The sequence below is a fragment of the Drosophila innubila genome, assembly GCF_004354385.1.
Source record: "Drosophila innubila isolate TH190305 chromosome 3R unlocalized genomic scaffold, UK_Dinn_1.0 2_E_3R, whole genome shotgun sequence".
NCBI classification, from domain to species: Eukaryota; Metazoa; Arthropoda; class Insecta; order Diptera; family Drosophilidae; genus Drosophila; species Drosophila innubila.
The window spans coordinates 6,236,320-6,261,720 of record NW_022995380.1 but is presented as its reverse complement, the minus strand read 5'-3'; the positions used below and the strand labels follow the sequence as shown (position 1 = coordinate 6,261,720).

Sequence of the window (25,401 nt, the reverse complement as noted above, 5' to 3'; positions counted from 1 at the left end):
AGCAAGGTTTGGAATGTAACCCAGAAATAGCTCAGTCTCTTAGAGAGATTTACCAAAAATTTTATTTGTTAACATCTAAAGATCAAGACTACTTAAATACTATAATTTTTTTTATATTCGGATGTTGTTTATCTAATTACAAATAGAAATAATTGCAAATAGAAATAGATGCTATAATCAGTTTGGTGGATTTTAAATTGCTTCTGTGTTTTATCGATCGAATTCGTTAAATATAACATAACTCAACTAGCTGAGTTTTCATTACTGAAGCTTTACTGTAGTTACACAAACAAACAAAAACTGTTGCCACACATTGTTGCCCGCAGACATTTGAGAAAATGCTTTCCAGTTGTAATGTGTAGCTTGTGGAGTGGGCACTTAACATTAGATTGGCTGTCACTTCCGGCAGGCCTTAGGCAAACGACGATGTCGGCATCGGCGTTGGCGTCGTCGTCGGCTTTGGCGTCGGCTTGATGATGATTGATGCTGCCTCCGTCGAAGCCACTCAGCTGGCAGCCACTGCCACACATGCACCCTATTCCTAGATACATATTTGTATCTACATATCATGCATCAACATGTGTATGTAAGTAAACTCATAAAAAAATACGATTCAAATTGTACTTTGACTGGAATGGTAATTTTAAGCGTTCATTCAATTGAAATATTTATTATACTTTGTATGATCAATTAAAAATAAAATATATTGAATGGAAAATCAATTTTAAATAGTTTTATTCAAATGCGAGTACACGTAATTTTAGCACAAAGTTCTGAACGAAATTGTGCATATATAATATTTACAGTTAGTCGGGAAAGTGCTTTGACAAAAAATATAAATTTTTTATAGATTTATTTTTTATTTCTTATCTTATTAGTCTAGTATGCGGTTTTTAAACCGTATTAGGTATTCTTTTTTTCTTGCATTGAATTGCTGTAAGTGTGAGACTTTCACATATAAAATTGCTTTATTTGCTTTCGTCTTTTGTTGAACGACCACAAAGTATTAGCTAATAGTATAAAATATATCTATAAACTTGGACTTATATACAGTGAGTTAGGAAAGTGTTTTGACAAAATAAAAAATAACCAAAATTTCTCTGGCAAATAATTAACCATCGAACTTCATTATTATTTTTTAATTAAGAAAAAGAAATATTCGAATTTGTATTCTGTCAACAACTTTCTTGACTAACTGTATGCATGTTAGGGTGCATCGATATTTTTCACAATAAATTCTAACCCAAATTCGTAAACTACGGTCTAAGATCTAAGATTATTCATTGAAATTTTTTGTCCTGGTCCTAACCACAGTCTTGATACCAATCTTGTCAGGATAAAAATTAAAAAAAAATACATTTTTCAAATTTTTAACTATGATTTCATAGAATCGACTAGTGATGTAGATCCAAACTTTAGATCGAGTTTTATATCGAAGTAGAAAATCGCCAAAAATAAGTATCGAGTTGTCGATATATCGAAAAAAAAAGTAGATCGAGTTGCAAATATCGAGTTTCTTCAAAAAAAAGCAATTGAAATCATAAAATACACGTGTAGTTTTATTAGAAATCTTATTTTTCTTGCATCGTTTTCAAACTTTGACATTTCTTAGGTTATTTACTACGGACGCTTATCAAAAATTGAACGAATAAACTTACTTCTGCAAATTAACTACGATGAACAAGCCTCAGTGAGTTTTCGATTTTTCATGTAAATCGATGAAATTAACTCGATAGACCGTCAAAAATTATCGAATTGTAGTACTCGATAATCGCTTTCGCGCAAATCGAGTTGTCGATATTTCGATATATTTTTACATCACTAGAATTGGATTAACATTTTTGATTTATTTTTGGTCCCATACAAATCGATGCACCCTAATGTACGTATCTATTGAGATACACACACACAAAGATGTGATTGTGAGTATGTGTGTGTGCAATAATGGCATTTCGCAAAAGTAAAATAAATTACATGCTATGCATTTTGTAACAAGCATGTCCAACATATTTGCCCACTTAATAGGCCTGGCCTGGTATGGTTATTAGCATGCAATTTGAAGATTTTTAATGTCGGCACTCGTAATGCAGTCACACACACGCACACTAACACACACACACGCACTCATGCAAACATCCATAGCGTTCGAGATTGCGTGTGAGAGAGTGAGAGAGGGGTATTTGCATTACACTCAGTCGCATTGGCCGCATTTTCGCCTGCGTTTTGAAATTTATTTTGTTTTTCATTTTTTTTCCTTCATTGGAACCGCAATAAATTCAAAGCCCCTAGCAACAGTAACAACAACAATTTATGGCGTTGACTTCGTTGATTTGTTGCCATTTTTTTTTCTACTTCTTGCTGTAACGGTAAAGTCAAGCTCTGGTGCCATAAAAAATTGTGCAGCGAATGATAGAGGGAGACAGATAGAGAGAGAGAGAGACTTTTGTACGCTTTGTTGTCGTTTTTCTATTTCTTTGGCTTTCACATTTTTTTTTGCAACTGTGGAATGAAAACGGAATCTGCGAAAAAGAAATCGCAATAAATAATGGCAGAGTAAAGAAGGCTATTAAAAATAGCGTTGCGTTTTTACATTAATCATCATTAATGTCAGAAGATCGTTCAGAGAGTGCATCGGCTGGAAAAGCGTGAAAAGCAAGCCAAGGCCACAGGCTTAATGCAATTGGAATCAATCAACCCTACAGCAAGTTTAGCCCTTGCACTTCAGCTACCCCTTCACCATCACCCTTAGCTAACCATAAGTATTCAGGGAATTCTTTCTGTCTTAGTGGAACTTCTTGAGGCTGCGTGTCTGCCTGGTAAAGTAGGTACATACATACAAATGTATGTACGTGAGGTCACGCTGAGAAACTGGAAGCCAAAGTTCCCCGATTTGCTCTAATCTGCTGACCAAGTTGTGGCCAGCCGCTTCGCATGATTTCCTTTAGTTGGCTTTACTTGGCTTGGCCAACTCTCTGGGCCTTCGTTTCGCAATTTCAGAGCCCATCCAAGTCGAGTCATGCCAATTTGCGGCAAATCAACATCAACATCCACATCCACATCAAGTCGTAGCATGGGGCATGCAAAGCACTTTTCGTTTTCAGTTCTCATTTCGTTGATTGTTCCCACAATTTTCGTACAATGCTGGAAAATGTACGTGCTCGTTCGTTGTCCCCTGGCCTCGCATTGTACTTTTGTTATTATTATTGTTGTTGTTACTGTAATTACCTAAAAAAAAAAATATAAAAAAAACAACAGAAAAATATGTGAAAAAAAAAACTACAACGTGAAAATTCTTTTCAAATGGCACACAAAAGCAGAGGTAGGCATTGGATAAAGTACGTAACTGACAGACTTGAAAGATCTCTCAGATCTCGCTGTAATCGTGCACAGACACACATATTTAGGAGGAGTCAGAGACAGAGTCGAAGCAGCAGTAGGAGTAGGAATAGTAGTAGTAGTAGGAGTAGAAGTTGAGGAGATGTAGCATAAGAGATATGCCAGAAGATCACGTACACGTACCGCTTGAAATGGGGGCGTCATTTACATGGGGGAGCTTAGAGCGTGAGGCCAACAACGGATCAAAACAACAATAACAACAACAATAACATCGCTCAGGATCGTGAGCGTGTGAATCAAAAGACCCTAATGGATGAGCAGGCATGCACTGGGATTGAGACCGGTTAATAAAGATGCACTTAACGAGAGGATCTATTACTCTTAAGCTATCCTGTAAGAGATCAGTTCGTCTTGAAATTTCGATCGTCTTAAAATTTCTAAAATAAGAAAATAACATTAAAAGTCAAGGTTGCAAATCCCTAAAATTTTGATAAAGGTTCGGTTCGGCGGTTCGAACCATAGAGAAAGACATCGGTTTGGCTTGCGATTTGGTTTATATACCCCCTGAACCCAAGGTTTGGGCTCGAACCTTGGTTCAATTTTATTCAAATAAATGTTTGTATTGTTATACATTTCTACATTTTAAATAAATTAAATTTTTTTTAATAAAGAAATCAATTTTTGATTATAATTTAAATTTATTTGAAGATATAAATATGACTTTTTGTAATCCGAAGTCTCAAATAATTGCATTATATTAAAGAACCATAAAATTTATATAATAATTTTTTTCGAGCCGAACCTTTTATTTTAGAAAGCGGTTCGGTTTAGGTTCGGGTTCGCAAAGCAAATTATTTCAAGGGTTCGGTTCATGATCCGGTTCAGGCTGTTTAAGAACCCGAACCGAATCGGTTCTACGAGGTTGGGTTCAGAGCCGGTTTGCAGCCTTGTTTAAAATGTTATCGTGTCATGAAATTTAAAAATTAAAAAATGATACAAGATACTATGTGTCATATGTACTTCATTGGGTCTCTTTAGCTCTTATATGTAACCTATAAGAGTTACATTTTAAGAGAAGTATATTTATAGAATCAGTAAATAGTTACCCAAATCAATTTTGTGGCATTCTTGTACTGGAACTTATTAAGCCGACTCGAAATGTCAAGAAAAATATTGATAAAAAATATCAATCGACTTAAGACATGGCCTTTAAGAACCTTTTAGGAACTGCAAACAAAAATGACAACAGCAATAACAAAAAAAAAAATAACAAGAGAAAGAAAAAGAGAGCAAACAGCGCTTATCACAATATTATGGCAACTCGTCATTAGCTTAATGAACCTTCCAGATAAGCATCAGTGAGGCTCTGCAGCGCTGACCTTGACCAAGCAATCAAGCAATCAGCTAATACAGGTGAGTACGTGTATACTCGTATTCATATGTTTATATGACATTTGCTTATAAATATTACCAAGTCACAACATTCCATAAGATCCCGCGCTTAGTCATGTTCGGAAGTCGTCGCCAGCTGAGTGCAACCTCGGTGTCTGCGTGCTTGTTGCGTCACGCTTGCAGCTATGCCACATTTCTGGGATTCATCTGGTTTGACATTAAGGGCAATCATAACGATGGCTCCCTGGTGGCACAGAATCGCTACTGGTACAAGTGCTTCTGTCAGTTATCTCGTATATTGTTGGCTAGCTATTATGGCTATATGGGCATAGGATTTATCAATGAGTTGGGCAATTCGCATTTGATAATTCAATCGTGGATTCGTCTCGTCTCTTGTCTCATCTGCTCCTTTGTTATTTTTGTGATCCAGTTTTGGTATGGAAAACGTGTACTGCGTGTGGTCAACAGTTTTCTACGACTATTCCGAAGAGTGAAGGCTTTACCAGGTTGTTCAGTCATGCAATTTGGTGGTAGACGGGAGCTTGGACTTCTCATCTTTAAAATGTTCTGCTTGATATACGAGTTCAATTGCGAGATACCGGTATTATTTTCTAAATTTGATATCGCTTACAACGCATACATCCTTTGTGATATGTACATAACCATTAATGGATTCATGATCTGTCACGCTTGCTTCGTTGGATACCTGAGCGTGGGAGCTCTCTATGCCCAGGTTAATCGATATGTGCGACACGAGTTACGCCGCCAGCTGCGTGGCCTGGAGCAACCCAATGGAGCTCAAGCTAGTCGACGGGAGCTGAAAGCCGCCGGCTACCGTCTGAACGAGTGTCTGGCCATCTACGATGAGATCCAGCGAGTCAGCAGCGCCTTTCAGCAACTCATCGAGCTACCCCTTTCCCTTATTCTACTGTTCATCTTTCTGAACATGACTATGGTCTCCTACTTTGTCATGCTCAATGGATTTCGTGATCTGAGCATGTGGCTACTTGCGATTAAATTGTTCATGGACGTCGTCCTACTCACATTGGCCATCCATGGAGCGGGCAGCAGCTCGAGAGTCATCCGAAGACTTAGTCTGGAGAATTGTTATGTTACCGAACGCAACGATTGGCACATGAGGGTGAGTTAATAATGATCTTTGATCTATAGTCTTCCAATTGAAAAGGTAAATGAATCGCTGAAAGTCTTAATCATTCAGGCTAATCTCAAATATATGCATAAACAAGCGGGAAAGGCTATAGTCGAGATCCCGACCATAGGATATCCTTTACTTATTTAGTATTTCAAAAACTACTGCATACTTTTAGGTGATTGTATTGAAATAATAACTTTATTAATAACTTTGGTTAGCTATAACTCCCGTTCTACTTGTCCGATCTTGCTGCGGTTAAGTGACATTATAGATAATATTAATAGATAACGTTATTTACCATAAAAACTTTATTATCTTAAAAACTGTAGGTGTGGTGGCTTTTCGCGATTTGTTGGGGCGGAAAGGAGCGTGGCTTAAATTTGAAACAAACTTGATCTGCGTGGGGTCTATAGACCTCTGTATGTCAAATTTGGTATCTCTATCTCTTATAGTCTCTGAGATCTAGGCGCTCACATGGACGGACAGACAAACATGGCTATATCGACTCGGCTGTTGATGTTGAACAAGAATATATATACTTTATTGGGTCGGAGATGCCTCCTTCGCCCTGTTACATACATTCCAGCGGACACAATATACCCTTTTATTTATTTTTTAAGTAACAGGTATAAAAATCAGGAATTTATAACTTGAACTTTAGAATGATTTTCCATTTTTTGTAATGACCCTTAAATTTTGTAAATTAACTATATCTAATTTTCTGTTTCGCAGCTGGAAATCTTTTTGAATCGCTTGAATTTCTACGAGTTTCGAGTTAATCCTTTGGGACTTTTCGAAATATCCAATGAGCTGATATTGGTATTTCTCTCAGGCCTGGTCACATATCTTACCTACATACTACAATACGGCATACAGTCGAACCAAATTTGAAGATGATATTACGAGAGAAATTATTACTTCTAAGGACCTATCCTGAATGGTTTTTCTGTATCTAATTACTTGTACACCATTCTCAACGAACAGTATTCTTTGTTTTCTATCTTGTTATTTTTACTATTTTAATTATAATCTCGATAAATAAAGCAAACATATTGATGTGAAAAATAGTATAAATTTTAGCAACTTTTCAATTAGCCTAATGAATCCTTCAGGTAAGTATCTAAAGGGATAATCAATTAATACTTTTAATATGCTTAAGAGTATAGGTTAGCATTGGTGCTCCCCATAATCGCTAGGTTAGTCATGTTTGGAGTTCGTGTCCAGCTAAGTGCCTCCTCGCTTGCGGCAAGGATCCTACGCTATGCTTGCAACTTTGCCACGATTCTGGGGGTCGTCACCTTTCGCGTCAAGTGTAATCGATATGATGGGCGTCTTGTGGCCCAGAAATGCAATTTGTTTAAATGGATCTCTATAGTGTTTCGGATACTAATATTCTACTTCTATTGGCAAACACTTGCACAATTTATCGAAGTCTTGAACATTTCCCATTTGAAGATACTTGCTTGCGTAAGGATGCTGTGCAGCTTTATATGCGTCGTCGTCATTCTGGTGATGCAACTTTGGTATGGGGACCAAGTCATTTTAGTGGTCAATAGTTTTCTGAGGCTATTTCGGAGGGTTAATTCGCTACCAGGATGTCATAATATGTGCTATGGAGGCAAGCGCGAGCTTATCCTGCTGTTCTTTGGAGTCCTCTGCCAGGCTTACCAATGTTGTTATCTGATCCCAGCCGTTTTTGAAGCTTCTGATATCAGCTTAAGTGTCACCCTCTTCTGCGAGACATATAGTAGTGTCTGTGCTGCCATGATATGTCACGTTTGTTTCGTGGCCTACCTCAGCGTGGGCGCCCTTTATGACCAGGTCAACCAATATGTCCGAGACGAATTACGCAAGCAGCTAACGGATCTCAAGCCCACGGCAAGTCGAAGGCAGCTGAAGGCAGCTGGACACCGGCTGGACGAGTGTTTGGCCATATACGACGAGATTCAGCGGGTCAGCAGCGAATTCCAACGTCTATTTGATGTTCCACTTTGTTTTGTTCTTATCTTCGGCTTCGTCACAATGGCGCTGGTCGCCTTCTACATTCTGTTGCACCTATATCGGAGTCTTGGCATGTGGCTCTTCGAGGTCAAGTTGCTAACAGATCTGATGCTGCTCACAGTGTCAATTCAAGGAGCGAGCAACAGTTCGAGGGTCGTTCGCAGACTCAGTCTGGAGAACTATTACGTTACTGAGCGCAGCGATTGGCACACCAAGGTAAACTAAATAAAAATTAATATTAATTTATTTCTTCATTCTTTCACTGATTTCAGTTGGAGATGTTCTTCAGTCGTTTGAACTATCGCGAGTTTCGCGTACGGCCTTTGGGCCTATTCGATGTGTCAAATGAGTTGATATTGGTATTTCTCTCCGCCTTGGTCACCTATCTCACCTATATCATACAGTATGGAATGCAGTCGAACCAATTTTGAATCCCCGTCACGCTGTGGGTTCTTATGATCAACCCCCTATTTAAGTTAGAGTAAGGTACGAGTACGCTTAGCACACACCTGTCGTGCGGTTGCATGTAAATCCGTTGTCAGGACCAACTTTAATTTCCGCTTAACGTTTTTCTGTCTCACTTTTCACATGAAAGTTGCCGCATTAATTACTTTGCCACAGATTTCGATCGTCTTGAAATTTAAAATTTAAAATAGGGGAATAACATTTAAAATGTTATCGTATCATGACATGTAAAAATTAAAAAGATACAAGATACTATGTGTCATGTGTACTTAATTGGGTCTCTTTAGCTCTTATATGTAACCTATAAGAGTTACATTTTAAGAGAAGTATATTTATAGAATCAGTAAATTGTTACCCAAACCAATTTTGTGTCATTCTTGTACTGGAACTTATTTAGCCGGCTCGAAATGTCAAGAAAAAAATGTCATTGAAAAAAAAATCAATCGACTTAAGACATGGCTTTTAAGAACCTTTTAGGAACTGCAAACAAAAATACCAACAGCAATAACAAAAAAAAAACAAGAGAAAGAAGAAGAGAGCAAACATCGCTTATCACAATATTATGGCAATTCGTGGGAGCTCTCTATGCCCAGGTTAATCGATATGTGCGACAAAAAAAAACTATTTCAAAAACTACTGCATACTTTTAGGTGATTGTATTGAAATAATAACTTTATTAATAACTTTGGTTAGCTATTACTCCCGCTGTACATGTCCGATCTTGCTGCGGTTGAGTGACATTATAGATAATATAAATAGATAAAGTTATTTACCATAAAAGCTTTATTATCTTAAAAACTGTAGGTGTGGTGGTTTTTCGCGATTTGTTGGGGCGGAAAGGGGCGTGGCTTAAATTTGAAACAGACTTGATCTGCGTGGGGTCTATAGACCTCTGTGTGTCAAATTTGGTATCTCTATCTTTTACAGTCTCTGAGATTAAGGCGCTCTAGTGGGCCGGTGCTACAGTCGAGCATTCTCGAATGTCGGAGACCCCGTACAAAAAAATAATAATAATGGAAAAAAGATTTTCATACTAAGACTTGATCTTCGCCCGATCGGTCCTATGACAGCTATATGATATAGTGATCCGATTTGAACCAACCTTGGACAGGCTATATAAAACCAAGTTTTATGCATATTTAATCAGTTTGGTAACGATAGCTCATTAAACAAAAAAGTTTTTCATACTAAGACTTAATTTTCGCCCGATCAGTCCTATGACAGCTATATGATATAGTGCTCCGATTTGAACCAACTATGGAAAGGAAATATTAAGCTAAGTTTTATGTATATTCTATAAGTTTGGTTACGATATCTCGTAATAAAAAGTTTTTCATACTAAGACTTGATTTTCGCTCGATCAGTCCTATGACAGCTATATGATATAGCTTACCGATTTGAACCATCTTTGGACAGGGTATATAAAATCAAGTTTTATGCATATTTAATCAGTTTGATAACGATAACTCATTAAACAAAAAAGTTTTTCATACTAATACTTAATTATCGCCCGATCGGTCCTATGACAGCTATATTTTATAGTTGTCCGATTTGAACCAGCTTTGAACAGGCTATATAAAGCCAAGTTTTATGCATATTCAATAAGTTTGGTTATGATATCTCGTAAAACAAAAAAGTTTTTCATACTAATACTTGATTTTCGACCAATTGTTTCTATGGGCGCTATACGATATAGTGGTCCGATCGAAAAAAGAAACAAGCTTGATCTGTCTGCAATATAGAGGAATCTACATACCAAACTGGGTGTCACTAGCTTTTAAATTGTTCCTATAATTTGGATATGAAATTTTCTATGTCGATTTTTAGGCGGTAAAGGGGGCGTGGCCAAATTCTGAAACAAACTTGATCTGCTTGCAATATAGAGGAACCTACATACCAAGTTTGGTATGTCTAGACCTTATAGTCTCTGAGATCTAGGTTTTCATACAGACGGACGGACAGACAGACAGACGGACATTGTTATATCGACTCGGCTATTGATACTTTATAGGGTCTGCCACGCCTCCTTCTGCCTGTTACGCACATATTCGTTAAAACAAACCCAATAGACCCCTGTACTTTTTAAGTACCGGGTCTAAATAGTATAAATTTTAGCAACTTTTCAATTAGCCTAATGAATCCTTCAGGTAAGTATCTAAAGGGATAATCAATTAATACTTTTAATATGCTTATCAGTATAGGTTAGCATTGGTGCTCCCCATAATCGCTGGGTTAGTCATGCTTGGAGTTCGTGTCCAGCTAAGTGCCTCCTCGCTTGCGGCAAGGATCCTACGCTATGCTTGCAACTTTGCCACGATTCTGGGGGTCGTCACCTTTCGCGTCAAGTGTAATCGATATGATGGGCGTCTTGTGGCCCAGAAATGTAATTTGTTTAAATGGATCTCTATAGTGTTTCGGATTATAATATTCTACTTATACTGGCAAACACATTCTGAATTTCTCGAACTCTTGAACATTTCACATTTGAAGACACTGGTTTACGTATGGATGTTCTGCAACTTTACATGCGTCGTCGTCATTCTGGTGATGCAACTTTGGTATGGGGACCAAGTGATTTTAGTGGTCAATAGTTTTCTGAGGCTATTTCGGAGGGTTAATTCGCTACCAGGATGTCATAATATGTGCTATGGAGGCCAGCGCGAGCTAATCCTGCTGTTCTTCGGAGTCCTCTGCCAGGCTTACCAATGTTGTTATCTGATCCCAGCCGTTTTTAAAGCTTCTGACACCAACTTGAGAGTCTCCTTTTTCTGCGAGACATATAGTAGTGTCTGTGCTGGCATGATATGCCACGTTTGTTTCGTGGCCTACCTCAGCGTGGGCGCCCTTTATGACCAGGTCAACCAATATGTACGAGACGAATTACGCAAGCAGCTAACGGATCTCAAGCCCACGGCAAGTCGAAGGCAGCTGAAGGCAGCTGGACACCGGCTGGACGAGTGTTTGGCCATATACGACGAGATTCAGCGGGTCAGCAGCGAGTTCCAACGTCTATTTGATGTTCCACTTTGTTTTGTTCTTATCTTCGGATTCGTCACCATGGCGATGGTCGCCTTCTACATTCTGTTGCACCTATATCGAAATATTGGCATGTGGCTCTTCGAGGTCAAGTTGCTAACAGATGTGATGCTGCTCACTTTGTCAATTCAAGGAGCGAGCAACAGTTCGAGGGTCGTTCGCAGACTCAGTCTGGAGAACTATTACGTTACTGAGCGCAGCGATTGGCACACCAAGGTAAACTAAATAATAATTAATATTATTTTATTTCTTCATTCTTTCACTGATTTCAGTTGGAGATGTTCTTCAGTCGTTTGAACTATCGCGAGTTTCGTGTAAGGCCTTTGGGCCTATTCGATGTGTCAAATGAGCTGATATTGGTATTTCTCTCCGCCCTGGTCACCTATCTCACCTATATCATACAGTATGGAATGCAGTCGAACCAATTTTGAATCCCCGTCACGCTGTGGGTTCTTATGATCAACCCCCTGTTTAAGTTAGGGTAAGGTACGAGTACGCTTAACACACACCTGTCCTGCGGTTGCATGTAAAATCCGTTGTCAGGACCAACTTTAATTTCCGCTTAACGTTTTTCTGTCTCACTTTTCCCATGAAAGTTGCCGCATAAATTACTTTGCCACAGAGCAGAAAATTTATGCAACTGAACTTACCAAGCGACGGAGTTGGACAGTTCACGCTAAAAGCGCATAAAAACAAGGCCGAGGACGTCGCTCTAATTAGCATAGGTAGAGCTAAAGGTAAAGGTAAACGTAGAAGTAAACGTCAAGGTAAAGGTAAGACCCAAGATAAGGCTGCACTTGCTCCCTGCACTTGTTCCAGGGTTCAAAAAGGCTGCGTCAGCTCTAAAGATGATAAAAAAAAGGAGGAAAACAAAAACTAAAAACAAATTGTCAGGTGACGAAGAGCATTATCTCGGCATTGACAGAAAGAGAACTGTGACTGAGACTGAGAATAATAGGGGCCAGGGATTGAGAGTAGGGCTGGACTCTGGATACTGCAACTGAGATTGCTATTGGGGGCCCGATGCGACCAGGTGCTGCTCCAACTGTGTGCTTCTTATACCCTTGCCGAGGGTATTATTTTTGTTTCATACAAGATGTAACGCAATGATATAATACATGTTTTTGTATCTATAAACTCAAAAAAAGACCAACTTCTAAGGTCAAGAACATTCATCTTAAATATTTTGTTCTTAAAATAAGATTTTTTTAAGACCAAATTACTAAAACTAAGATTATTAATCTAAAAAATCTTAAAATCTTAATGCAAGAATAAAAGTCTTAAATTGTTAGGAAAGTATAAATATGTACTATTTCGTATCAAGCAATTGGTGGACCTATGGCGCTCTGGTTAGAGAAACCGCTTCAGTTGTAAAGCTGTAGGCGGCGGATCGAATCCCACTCGAAACAAATTAAATTAACATTTATAAAATTACTAAGACAGAATAAAATTTATACAAATAAAAATTAAAAAAAAAATTATATATATACAAAATAATTTTTATTTTTTGATTTAAATTTTAAGATATAAGAACTTGTTCTTATTTGATATGTTCTTAATGTATATATTTTTATCGATTACTATAAATTCATACTATATATTTAAATTTATTATTGTATTTATATTTATAACAATTAATTTATTATTATTATAATAATAATTATAATTAATCTCTACACCAATAATATTATATAGTATATCTTCCTATCTCTAAATATGTCTTAGGAATATTAAGAGAGTGCATTATTTATTCGGTATTCAAAATTTAGGTATTTTTTTGTGCGTGTCGTGTAAACGGCAAGATAATCATAAAACGTAGCAATGGCATTGCTCAAATTATTGTAGTTTATAAAAGACAGCAGGAACAGAACGCAGTCGAGTTACACTCATTTTTCCCATGATTGTTCTGTTGGCCACGACCGCTGAGCGGTAATTATGGGTCACCCAGCTCTGCTACTTACGAATTTATACGAGTATGTTGTAGTATCTTGTGCTCTCTCTTTTCTTTCCGTCTGCAATTATCATATACACATACAGTGCACACATAAGTGTGTGTTAGCATATTAAAGTTTGGGCTTAAAGGCGAAAGATATAAAAAAATAAAAAAAAAAAATTAATGATGCTTTCAACATTTCACTAGACACAAAAGCACACGGCTCATGTTGAAGTTGTGCCTCAAGTGCAGGTAGCTCTTTCTAACTCTTCATAAGTTTACCCAGTACTCGTATCTGGGCAAATGTACAGCTACTTGAACCGACAGCAGCAACAGCAGCGCCAAGAATATTCCGATAAAACAAACGGATGATGAAAATATCATCATTATCAGCTAAATGCCGTAAGTCAATCAAGATTATGTTTGTACGATAGCCAGTTGCCAGTTACCAGTAGCTGGTAGCTGTTAGCCGGTAGCAGTCCAGGGAATCCATGATGAGAGTAAACAGATTGGTTGTTGAAGCTGCAAGCCTTGAGGCCAACAACATCCGATGATAACTCATTAGCCCAAAGCCTAAAACGGAAGGTTCTTCAACCAATTTTTTTTATTTATGCACACGCAAATCTATTGTTAAAATTACTCGAATGTAATTTTAGCACATTAAACTAAATGAGTTGCTATCAAATGTTCCATCATTGTACTTACTCATGTAAAACATTAATCATTACACTGTTTAATGTCTTATTTGTCCAAAATAAATTAACAGATTACAAATTCGACATTTTATAATGAGTTGTGAACAGGTTTAAGATAATTTTGAATTCGCTTTATAAAGTAAGTGCTTTTTTATTTTTATAAGTAACAAAATCTATACTAAAATATGTAATTTTCATAGCAGACCTAATAATATAGAACTTTATACACACAAGATTTAATTTTCTGCGCAAATTTAAGACTCTTATTTATAAAAAATATTCCTGTTACTAAAAATGTACCATATGGTATATTCTAAAATTATTTATTTTATTAAAAAATTTTAAAAATAATACGGAAAAAATTGTTTTTAAAAATGTATCCAAGAAAGAAAAGAATAAAATAATTAATTTACAATCGTCAACTTTTGGAGTCAAAGCTTATGTGTAATTTATTTGTTTAACTAGAATTCGATTTTGTGCAAACAAACAAATTTATTTAATTTATTCATTAGCTGTTTGCCAATCTTTTGTTTTGTGGTAAAGTGATTCACAGAGAGAACTACTTGCTGTCAAAAATACACACATATAAATATACTCTCTTGGCTCTCAAAACCTTTTTGGTTTGTATTTATGGAACTAATTAAAAACCACTTTGATTAAATGCAAATGGATTTCGCCTTCTCTAGGCAGTTGACCTTCTAAGGTGTTTGTGCAACTGCAAATGTATTTATAAACATATATACATGTATATACGTATGTATGTTTGTCTGTCTATATATGCAAGTATGTCTGTCTTTCATAACCATTTATATGCACAAGCATCGAACGTTTTGTCGTCTCGCATGCAACTGCTAAAGTTGAAACCTCAAACTCAAAGTCAAAGAATTGGCACGAGCTGCGCACACGTCGCTGTCGCTGTCGACGTTGTTGTTGTTGTTGCCTGTGCTCCATGGACATGGCTGTGACTTGGACTGAGTCTGTCGCAACGTACAGTTCTGGCGCGGCATTTTATGACTGCACATATGGCGAATGCTCGACTGGCTTCGGGGGAACTTGTTTTGTGGGTTGCATGGGCGCGCGCGCGCGTAGGCGCTGCAACATCAGCAGCAGCAGCGACGGCAACAACATCAGCATCAACATCGGCATCAGCAGCGCGTGTGCGGAGTGCCAACATCTGGAGCTGGACCAGTTTGAAGTTAACGTCAGCGTCAGCGAATGCACAGTAGCCAGTGGGCCAGGTACACACAGACAAACATACACAAACACAAATACACACTTATACGCATACGCATACACATGTAGATATGTAGGAGACATACGTTTGAACCTGGGCGCAAGATAATCGATGTATACTAATTATTTGCTTTGCCTGCAACTGTTTGTCATGCTCCGCGTTGCGTTTGCTTTATCCGCGACTCCTTTTGAGCTACGCGCACACTAAAGCTGAAAGCGGAGCTGATAGAGCAACTGAAATTTCAGCTGAAAGTTGATCTGTTCCCTCACTGACTCAATATTGAATATTCGCTCTCAGCTGCTGATCGATTCAAACATGTTAGTGATGGAAAAAAACATCGATGCATCGCACATGGAATTTTATTTAACGATGTTTCGCGATGTTTTTTGCAGATACCAATGTTCATCGATGCATCAAAGTTTGACAAGAACATTGGTCGTAACGATAAAGACTGCTATGAAAGCATAAAATACAATAAATATGACTGCTACGGAAGCACTGATTGTTATAATTATAAAACCTTGTTAATCAAAAATATGGATCAACGGAATTGAATCAAAGGAATTTATTGTGATAATATTTATTTTAAGCATTGTCAATAAAAAACTGTTAATGGTATGAAAACCAAATTTTTATTATTTTATTAAATTCAAACAATAACATAGATATACGATATCAAGGCTTAATTTTTATTCATTTTTTTTAATGGAATTTTGGTAAGAAAACCGGAACATCGGACAGCATCGATGCATCGAAGTTTTTGACCGATGTTTTATACACCATCGAATATTCGTTTTGTAAACATCGATGAACGTCGACATCGAAGTTTCGACACAAATTTACATCACAATGTTCAATCGAGCAGAGCTGAGCTTCAATAAAATATGCTTGAAGGCAACTTTACACTTTCGCTAAAAACGAAGCTGAAAGCTGAGTGTTAATCTGAGCAAAAAAACTGGTCGGAAAGGCTATAGTCGAGATCGCGATCATAGGATACCCGTTACTTACTTCAATACAAAAAAAATAACTAAATAAAATGCTTGTTTTCCTCTGAAAACTTTAGTTCGCCATAACTGCCGTACGTCTTGTCTGATCTTGATGCGATTCAGTGGGATAGCTAATACTAATAGATAACGTTAATTACCAAATACTTTATGTTTGATTTCGTTCAGTTCCTATTTATTCAGCTATAGTGTGCGCGTTGCCTAAGATCTTCCAAGCGACAGGTCCTTTGAATTTTGGAATGATGATAGCTCAGTTTTAAGCTCCGCTCTATGCTGCGCTGTCAGCTATAGTGTGCGCAAGTCCTAAGAGTCTGAGTCTGGGACTGAAAGTGTGGCTGCATCTGCGTCTGTGTCTGGCGGGTACAGCAAAAACAAAAAGCCCAACAGTAGCTGCCACCGGTCGGACCAACAATCGTCGAGTCCTCCCCACCTTAGCCAAAGTTTTTAGAGCCCAGTCACATTGTGGGCCTGAGTGCTGGCTAAAATAATGGCCATCGACAGCAGCAGTCGGTCGGTTGGTCGGTCGGTCGGTTGGGTTGTGTCTTGGGCAAGGTTACGGACGCAGCAGCATCGAATCGAGTAGCGTCGCGTCGAGTCGAGTTGAGTCCAGCACTCTGCACGGTAGTCAAGTTTAGACACCTTAGGTACACAGGAAAGCGTCATTTATGCGCTCGTTCCAAAACCGACAAGTACTAGGCGTGGTACAGGCTGAGAATGAGAATCAGTATGAGTATGAGTATAAGGACTTGGCACTGACTGCTGCCCGCAGGCAGCTGCACTATTAATTACATGGACAGGCCTCACTTAAAGTCCCCTTAAATTACATATGCAATACACTGAAAATTTGTATCTGCTGAGATTGGGGCCACAAGGTCATTATATAGAATAAAACAGCAGCTGCGCAGTAACTAATTCGCCGCCTTGGGGACGCTGCTTTAGTTCAGATCTGCACAGATCGATTTCAATCAACACCCCACGAAAGCACAGCCAAAGCTTCGACTCACTGCTCTGGGCGACAACAACAAACAAGTTTGCGTTTCAAACAACAAAAAAGGTACAGTCACAAAGATTAACAACAACAGCAGCACCAAGACCGGAGAGCAGCAGAGACAGCGGGGACAGCAGAGGCAGCAGAGGTAGAGGCAGCAGCAGCGTCGCGTCGTCGTTGACGTCAAGCTTTGAGCCAGCTTTTTTTTTGATTTGGCTGAGACGTGTGGCAAGCTTCATGTTTGGAACAGGTTTTGATTTCGGATTTTGGAGCTGTTGTGCAAAAAGTTCAACAACTGTGCTGAGCTGAAGAGTCGCTGCGGCAGCGGCAGCGGCTGCCTGCAGATGGCTGGTTGTTGATCTCGTGCTGCGGCCGCTGCCCGGGCAACAACAAGACAAGTAGCCAAACAGACAACGACAAACGAGCGAGCGTTGCGTAAATTACAAGCAACAAACATACACATAAAGATATACATACGTATGGTAGTACATGTATTGTAAAAAAAAAAAAAAACAAAAACCAACTACAACAAATTGATATTATTTTGCTTTACGATCGTCGTGAACGTTGACGCTGAAGTTGACGTTGGCGTCGACAGCGACGTCGTCCCCAATTGGTGCTCGCTCTCCCACACTCATGCGTTTGCTTTGCTGCTCTCTCGTGCGCTTGCTCTCGCTCTCTTGGCTTACGCTCTTTCTATTATTGTTGTGCGCTGTGTGTTTTTGTGGATTCCATTTGCCATAAAGTGCGTTAATTTGATGGAAAGTGGGTCAGAACCAATTTCGGTTCATCGAACACACACATAACAAAGCGTCGCGACGCTGAGTGTGCGTGCTCGACTCGGCCCGTCCCCGATTAGGCCTCACATCTGCGCATCGGCGGCCTTAGACAGAGGCAGAAGCAGAGGCAGTGGCAGAGACAGAAGCAGAGACAGAGGCATCGACATCACCATCGGCAGCGGCAACCTTCCCCCCAAAACAAAATGACGCATTGGATTGTGTTTGGGGTCGCGTACCTTTCAATGCGCTGCGAATTGTGTGCGCGGCATGCGAGTGATTCATGCAACTGCAACAAAGTGTGCAAAATAATAAAACACATTCCTTTATTGATTTATTCATTTTGATTATTCACTGAAAACAACAAACCGATAATCTATCTTTTTTTTGCGAAAGAACTTCTTTGACATATTTGGGATTTATTGTTCAAAACTATTTTCTCACAAGGTTTTATTTTAATTTTCAAAAGAATCGTCAAATCTTTGATTAATTTAAACAAATTTTCACTAAATTTGACACATTTTTCATGCTTACTTTTTAGTTTACAAATAATTTTTATCTAAATCACAATCGTAACTAATTTTCCAGTTGAGAATTGGTATTAAACTAGTGTTAATGTGTTTACAGTTGAATTCTTTATTTCGACCTATTTCTTATGTAGGCCATCGAAGATTCGTTAAAGACCGGAACGCTTGCATGGCCACTTGTTGACGCCTTGTGTATTTAGGCCAAAACGAGTATTGGCATTTGCTGTTCTTGCTTGTTGTTGTTCAAGTGTAAGAAGTCGAGGGAGGGGAGTGTCTCATTTTCAATATACTCTGTACTCTTATAATGTTTTCGTACTCGACTTGTTTTTTTTTGTATTCTTTGTCCACTTGTTATTCTATGCATTTTGCACATTCATATGTATAGTACATACAGTTAGTCAAGAAAGTGTTTTAACAAAATCAAAAATCTCTTGCTTAATATATGTTTTTTAAGGAGTTAGTTAAAAAGTAGAAAAAAAATGTATAAATTTTTCAAAGAATCAAATATGTGAATTTGTATTTTGCTAAAGCACTTTCTTAATTAACTGTAGGTATCTTTTTCATATTATATTTGTTTTTTTTGTAAGAATGTTATGCATACTTCCATTTATTTCTATATGTCTCCATTTGCTTGTCTAGGTGTAATGTCGAGTTTTTATTTACTAAATTGAGCTCAAACTATATTTGGGCACGCTTGTTTATCGAGTGCTTCCATTCCTGCCCCCGCAGTCACGTTCCCTGAATCTGGGGGTATGAGTAGTATGAGCAAACACATATGAGATGATGACAAACAATGTTATTTGTTTGTGTCACGTTTACGAGCACACGCTAGCAGTCCCAGTTTCAGGCCAAGTTCCAGTTTGAGTCAAAGACGGCAGCACTTGCTACAGACTGATTCTGTTTTCTATTTTGTTTCTGGCCTTTCGCAAGTGAAAGTATCATATGATGCTGCTTTTTATTATTGTTTATTAGATATTCAATCGACACTGGACTACAAATTACATTACAAATTCTGGAATGAGAAACCAAAATTCTCTTTATGATTCTAATAAATCAAAGAATATACTTGAAACTTTTCCGTATCTTTTAAATTTTAAGAATATGGCCAATAAATCTGTCTGAGGTAGGTCTGATGTACACAGACTGTAGTGAAATGAGGTGTAAAATTAACTTTTCTTTTACAGTTTCTATTTTCTAGAAATAATTAATTAGTTAATTAAACGACGAAGTTAATGTTCTTTCCCATCAATGTGATGTTGCAAGATGGTGAGAAGGCATTCTGTTTTCTTTAAGTATTTTCTTTTTTACAATTCTCTCTTTTTTGTTGGCTTTCTTTTCAACTTTGCGGTGCAGTCTCGTCTTGCCGTCGAAGCAAAGGTCAAAGCGCTCCTCGCTTTAGTCTGTGATAAGCAAGTGTGAGGCCTCCAATTGTGTAGAATGTGTATTTAATTAGCTCTGAATGTGCCGCTAGTTACACACATATGACTCTTACGCAAACCCGTACTTCTACTTGTACTTGCCGCAACCACAGCAACCACAGTAATGGTTACATATGAAACTGGGAGCACTGGGCCCTTAATACAGTATGGGGGCTTGACGTGTGCGGCATCTTTCAACTGCAGCGGCGGCATGCGGACAACAATGCTGTAAGTGCGCGTTTGAAGCTGTTCCGTTCCTCGATCCTCTCCCTTCTATTTGCTACTGCTACAAGCCCTTAAGCACACATTGTACCAAGAATTTTCAAATTCATCGGCTGGTGGGGAACTTGGCTAATTAAGTAGATTGCAAATACTTGAAATGGCCTGGACGCGGCAGGAAATCGAAACTGGCTAATGGCAGCAGGGCCTGGAACTGAGAATGGCCGGAAATATGCATGGCTTGTCCAGTCAGCAGCAGCATTTGGCCAACAGCTCCAAATGAGCAAAAAAAAAAACACAAACAAACAAAAAAAAACAACACAAATTTGAATGCGCCCTGTCAGGAAGAATTGGGAGCTACGGTGCCATCATCATAGCCCAACTTAGCCCAGGCCAGCCAACAGTGTGTGCAGCCGACCAAAAACAAAAATTAATTCTGTTGCAACGTAGGTGAGGTTTCGAATTTTTGTTGCCATTACTCTTTCGCAGGGTATTACGGTTAAATCATGACATGGAGATTTGCAATAAACACAATTAGCAATAGGAAGAAAATTAATAAGACAAGGCTTAAGGAAGGGAACTATTTTAGACTATCCAAAAGTAGTAGTAGTAAAAAAATGAATATCTATCTGAGATTTGGTTGAACAAAAAAAACTTATGTTCTAATCGGTTTAAATTTTAGTAGAAATATTAATTATTTTTATTAAGCCCAAAAAAAATAAAATATATTTACTTCTTGACTTAAATAAAATGTGGGGTTCCATGGCTCCATTGTTAGAGTCGACGAGCTGTCACAAAAAAGGAAATTCAGTTTGAAGAATAGCTGGGTTCGAATCCTGCACGGTCAAAAATTACTTTGTTATATTTACCTGACTTGTTTAAAGTTTAGATATGATGACACAAATATGCTTTGGGTTGTGCGTGCAGCAAAAATATACTTTTTAATAAACAAATTAAAATAATTGAAGGAAAACAAATAAATGTTTTATTGATGGTTTTTTAATAAAATAGGGAAAATATAAAATGTATACTTTGTGTTGACTGCAAATAAATGTAAAGTTCCATGGCTCCATTGTTAGAGTCGACGGCCTGACACTTGAATAGAATTTTCAATTTCTATTTTCAATCCTGCAAAGTAAAAAATAAATCTGATATTTACCAAACTTGTTAAAATTCCTGATATAGCAGAAATAGGCTTTGGGTTGTGCGTGCAGAGAAAAATATACTTTTTTATAAACAAATTAAAAGAATTCAAAAACAAACAAATAAATAGATAAATGTTTTATTTATGATTTTAAATATTAAAGGGCATTAAATCTGCGGTAATCTACCGGCAATCGCGATTTGCTTGTTTTAATTTTGTTTAGTGCTTTTTTTTTGCCGTTTTGTTTGCTTTTGTTCAGTGCACGAGTATTTTGCCAAGCGGATCACAGACAGAATACAGACAGTCAGACAGAAAGACAGAATGACAGACAGACAGACAGACGGGGGTCAGCAACGGTGCTGAGTTCAGGTTCAGCTGACGACACTGCCGACTAACCTCGACGTTGAACATATGTACATTGTACAAGTATGTACAGTGTACATTGTATGTAGGTAAGTATAATAGGCGTGACAAGCGCGTTACGCTCCGCTGGCGCCCAAAAATAATCAAAGACAAAGACGCTTTTGTAGATGACGATGTTGAGATAATGTGGGGGTGGGGCGAGGGGGCGGGCGGCAGGGGAGTGGGCGGAGTAGGAACTGACAAGCCAAACGAAGCTATGATAATTACACCGTGTTAGCTCCGAATTCTGGTCAGCTGCTTAACGAGCTCCGACTTCTCAGCACCACCTATCTCTCCGAATTGTATCAGTACGTATAATGGGGCACAATATAATGAACGATAATATGGGCACCATGAATTCCAAATTTCAGATTTCAAATTTAAGTGAAAGAAGTCCAAGAAATTTCTGAGATTTACAAATGATTGCGTGGGCTGAGAAAGCGTTTCTTCCATCCTGTTAGTCATACCCCATAAAATTGTACCTAGAAGCTAAAGCGTTCTTATCTCTACGTCTATGTATTGGCGGCCCAAATTTGATATTCTCTTTGGTCTTCAACCATTTCCACTTCCTTTGTTAATTAGATGGTTCGGAACATGTAGAGCACTGACCTTTTAAAACGTTTTACAGAGCATTTTATTTTTTCTTCTTAAATCTATTTTAATGACCTATTGGCCTGAATTGAATGAGAAGTGTATATAAAATGCCTTATTACTACTTCAACCTCAATCTAAGTGTTATAATATCTTGACATATGTTTAAGTGTTTGTAGCAGCACGCCATTATAAAATCGTAACCTTAACCCAAATTTTTTGTATCTTATTTATTTTTTATTAACTTTCAGAACACGCAAAGCTCTGGGGTGGAAATTACTTTTGAGTTACTGCATGCCACAGCTGTTTATTAAGAATTTTGTTACGTAGTCGATTCTAGAGTCTATAAATAATAGTCTATTATTTACATAAAATTCAAATTGTTGAAATAGATAAATACACGAATATCAGGGGTGTCACAGAAATCGAAACCAACAGAGAATCTCCCTAAAATGTATGGAGTATTGGGAGATTTTCGGTGGGCTTTGCTTTCTGTGGCACCCCTGTATATTTAATTGATTTTATATATGAGTTGCATCACTTTAAGTAATTCTAAGACACTTTTATTTGCTGACAAACTTGTTGTTAATAATATATCATAAATATACATACGATTTATTAAATGGAAAGCAAATTGTTTGCTACTTTTCTGGCCCTGAAGATATCTACAATTTACCACAGAATATTATAGATGAATAGTAAAATTAATGAAACTCAATTTGGTTCGAGTTTCATCTCTTACAAGGATAACACAGCAGTTAAGTAATATTTATTAATTTACTAAGATAAAAAAAATTAACATATATCAAAGTAAGACAGCAAAAAGATAATTATAAATTTTAAATTTTTTTTATTGATTTTATTTATTGACTACAGCTTAAAGAACATTTAGTCTTGTATTTAGAACTTGTTCTTATTTGAAATGTGTCTTCTTTTATACTTTTATAATTTTATGCTCTCGACCAAAGTCTTGATTGTAGAAAATTTGTTTATCAGTGTAGAGTAGGGTCTACTTTATAATAATATTCTTAATTCTCAGATACATTTCTAGTGTACCGCCGTGAAGTTCCTTTTGGCAATTTCTTCGACAACATCGAATCCACCAGTGAAACTGAACTGAATCAGTATGAAGAGATATGTTATAATAGCCGATAAAATGGTTGGTATGAATTCATTGTTAAGTTGCAGGATGCCCATCACTTTGATCTCCAGTTGCTGTGCTTGCAACTGACTGAGAAATGTCTCCACCTGTTGAAGTAACGCTTCACAAGGGATTTGACAATTTGATAAGGTGATAAAGTGATAAACTTACGCTTTTGTCCCAACGCTGATCAATGTCGGTGCAGACAATGTCTAATGGCAGAATCTGTGGTAGTTGTGATTTTCTGATCGTATAATCGGCACACATGATCAGGAGCACAATGTTGCCCATTTTAATGCCGACCATTATCAGAGGCACTAGATCTCCCTGGGCAGCTTCCAAATAATTCCAGATATACTCGTACAGCATAAGCAGCAGGACAATAAAATTGTAGTAAATGTAGAAGAATATTTGAAATTGGAAAATGCTGCGAAAGGAGAGCGTGACTTGGTACAGTTCACTGTAGATGAGGCCACATTCCTCCAGCTCATCGGCTCTATCGCAAAGCAAACACATGCGCTTGTAATCACTTAAACGTTGAGGAGCTGCCATCTCTTCCGATTCCTTATCCGAATCCTGACAATCAATGTCAATGGAACGCATTTGCTCCAACATTGTTGCAATGTGAGCACCCATTTGTTCGTAGAGTACGCCGGATACCAGGAATCCGAGAAAGCATGCATCCAGCACATAGAGTGTGCCCATCCACATGTAAATGCCAATGAGTCCGCTGATAATGCGACCGATATTCCCATTCCGGATGTGCTGCATCGGCAGCAGCTGTGGCAACTCATAGAGGCAGCCACAAACCGTTAGCACCAGCTTCAAGGCATAGAACACGACAAACTTCAGCGGAAAGAGCTCTTGGGTGTGGGTCAATGTACAGATGCGTCCATAGAGAGCGATATAACGATTCAAAATGGCTATAGATCTGGACTCTGAACACACCTGGACAGTGAAGGAGGCGACGGCAAAGAGGATCACCGACCCAGACTGCAGCATGACAAAGAAATCCGCATAGCTTTCGGTTTTTTTGGCTTTCAGAAAAATATCTGGAATGACGGCCCAGTAGATGTTGACCAAAAGACTGCGCCACATAACGGTGAGCAGACGGTTGCACCTCTGCCGCTGCGCCTTCAACTGAATCTGTCCCCGTTCCACATCCAATCTGCACGAGAGCAACGATAGCCAACGAGCTGCCTGGTAAAGCGACCTCAGCAGACGACGCGACCAGAATTCCATGCGTCCAACAGCGGGATTAAACTCGAACTTGGACATGGCCAGGCATTGACTGACCCCTCAATAAATTGTGCCATGTCCTGATCGGCAGTGACCAGGGAACAGTTGTTGCTGTTGATTTTATTAATTGAATGTGTGTTGATATCGACAATTGCGTTTCACGCTTCGCTGAGTGCCTCGCTGACTGATTAGCTGGAGCTGGCATTGGAAATGGAACTGGAGAAGGGAAATGGAGCCGGGAGAGGGGAGACGGCAGAGGGGAGAGGGGAAACGGAAGGTGGAGGCACCATCGTGATATGACTCGACCGTTGATGGACAGGCCAACTAGTGTGCCTCTGGACGCACATTGGAACAGATGTTGCTCAAAACTGGGCGTAAAATGATATTTCGTTGGCTATTTTTGGTGTGAACCGAAAACGACAAAAAATTCCTCGAACTGAAACCCAATGATATCGCGTGCAAGTGCCCTGTAAAAAAGTATTAATTTTATAAATAGAAATTAAGTTTACGAGTAAGTTGTGAATTATAGATTACGATATTCGCTGCATATAAGTCCGTCAACTTCATGAATTTGCTATAAGTTGTCAATAATGGAAAAGATAGAGATATTAAAGGTAATTTTCCTACTTTATCATTAGCTTAATTACCATTACAATATTATCAATCAGTAAGATTTCGCTTAACATTATTAAGTAGATATTTTTAAT

The 25,401-nt window shown here is 38.2% G+C and overlaps 2 protein-coding genes across 2 annotated transcripts; one reads left to right on the top strand and one right to left on the bottom strand.

Moving 5' to 3' along the window:
• The first annotated feature begins 4,843 nt into the window (after nucleotides 1–4,843).
• Nucleotides 4,844–6,800, top strand: LOC117792402 (putative gustatory receptor 93c). Its single transcript, XM_034632534.1, has 2 exons — nucleotides 4,844–5,869; nucleotides 6,614–6,800. Exons 1-2 carry the CDS (start codon nucleotides 4,844–4,846, stop codon nucleotides 6,770–6,772), a joined length of 1,185 nt encoding a protein of 394 aa, XP_034488425.1. The 3' UTR covers nucleotides 6,773–6,800.
• A 16,561-nt stretch (nucleotides 6,801–23,361) lies between these two features.
• On the bottom strand, nucleotides 23,362–24,733 carry LOC117792395 (gustatory receptor for bitter taste 93a). The gene is made up of 2 exons (XM_034632526.1): nucleotides 23,627–24,733; nucleotides 23,362–23,562 (listed from the first exon to the last, which is right to left on the bottom strand). The coding sequence occupies exons 1-2, from the start codon at nucleotides 24,731–24,733 to the stop codon at nucleotides 23,362–23,364; spliced, it is 1,308 nt and encodes a 435-aa protein (XP_034488417.1).
• Between the last annotated feature and the right edge of the window lie 668 nt (nucleotides 24,734–25,401).

What these genes read in the sequence shown, in the direction of transcription:
- LOC117792402 (XM_034632534.1), top strand. Translation starts at nt 4,844, where the DNA reads ATGTTCGGAAGTCGTCGCCAGCTGAGTGCAACCTCGGTGTCTGCGTGC. An exon ending in GCAACGATTGGCACATGAGG is followed by an intron (nt 5,870 to 6,613) that starts GTGAGTTAATAA and finishes TCTGTTTCGCAG; the next exon opens with CTGGAAATCTTTTTGAATCG.
- LOC117792395 (XM_034632526.1), bottom strand. Translation starts at nt 24,733, where the DNA reads ATGTCCAAGTTCGAGTTTAATCCCGCTGTTGGACGCATGGAATTCTGG. An exon ending in ATCAGCGTTGGGACAAAAGC is followed by an intron (nt 23,563 to 23,626) that starts GTAAGTTTATCA and finishes TTACTTCAACAG; the next exon opens with GTGGAGACATTTCTCAGTCA.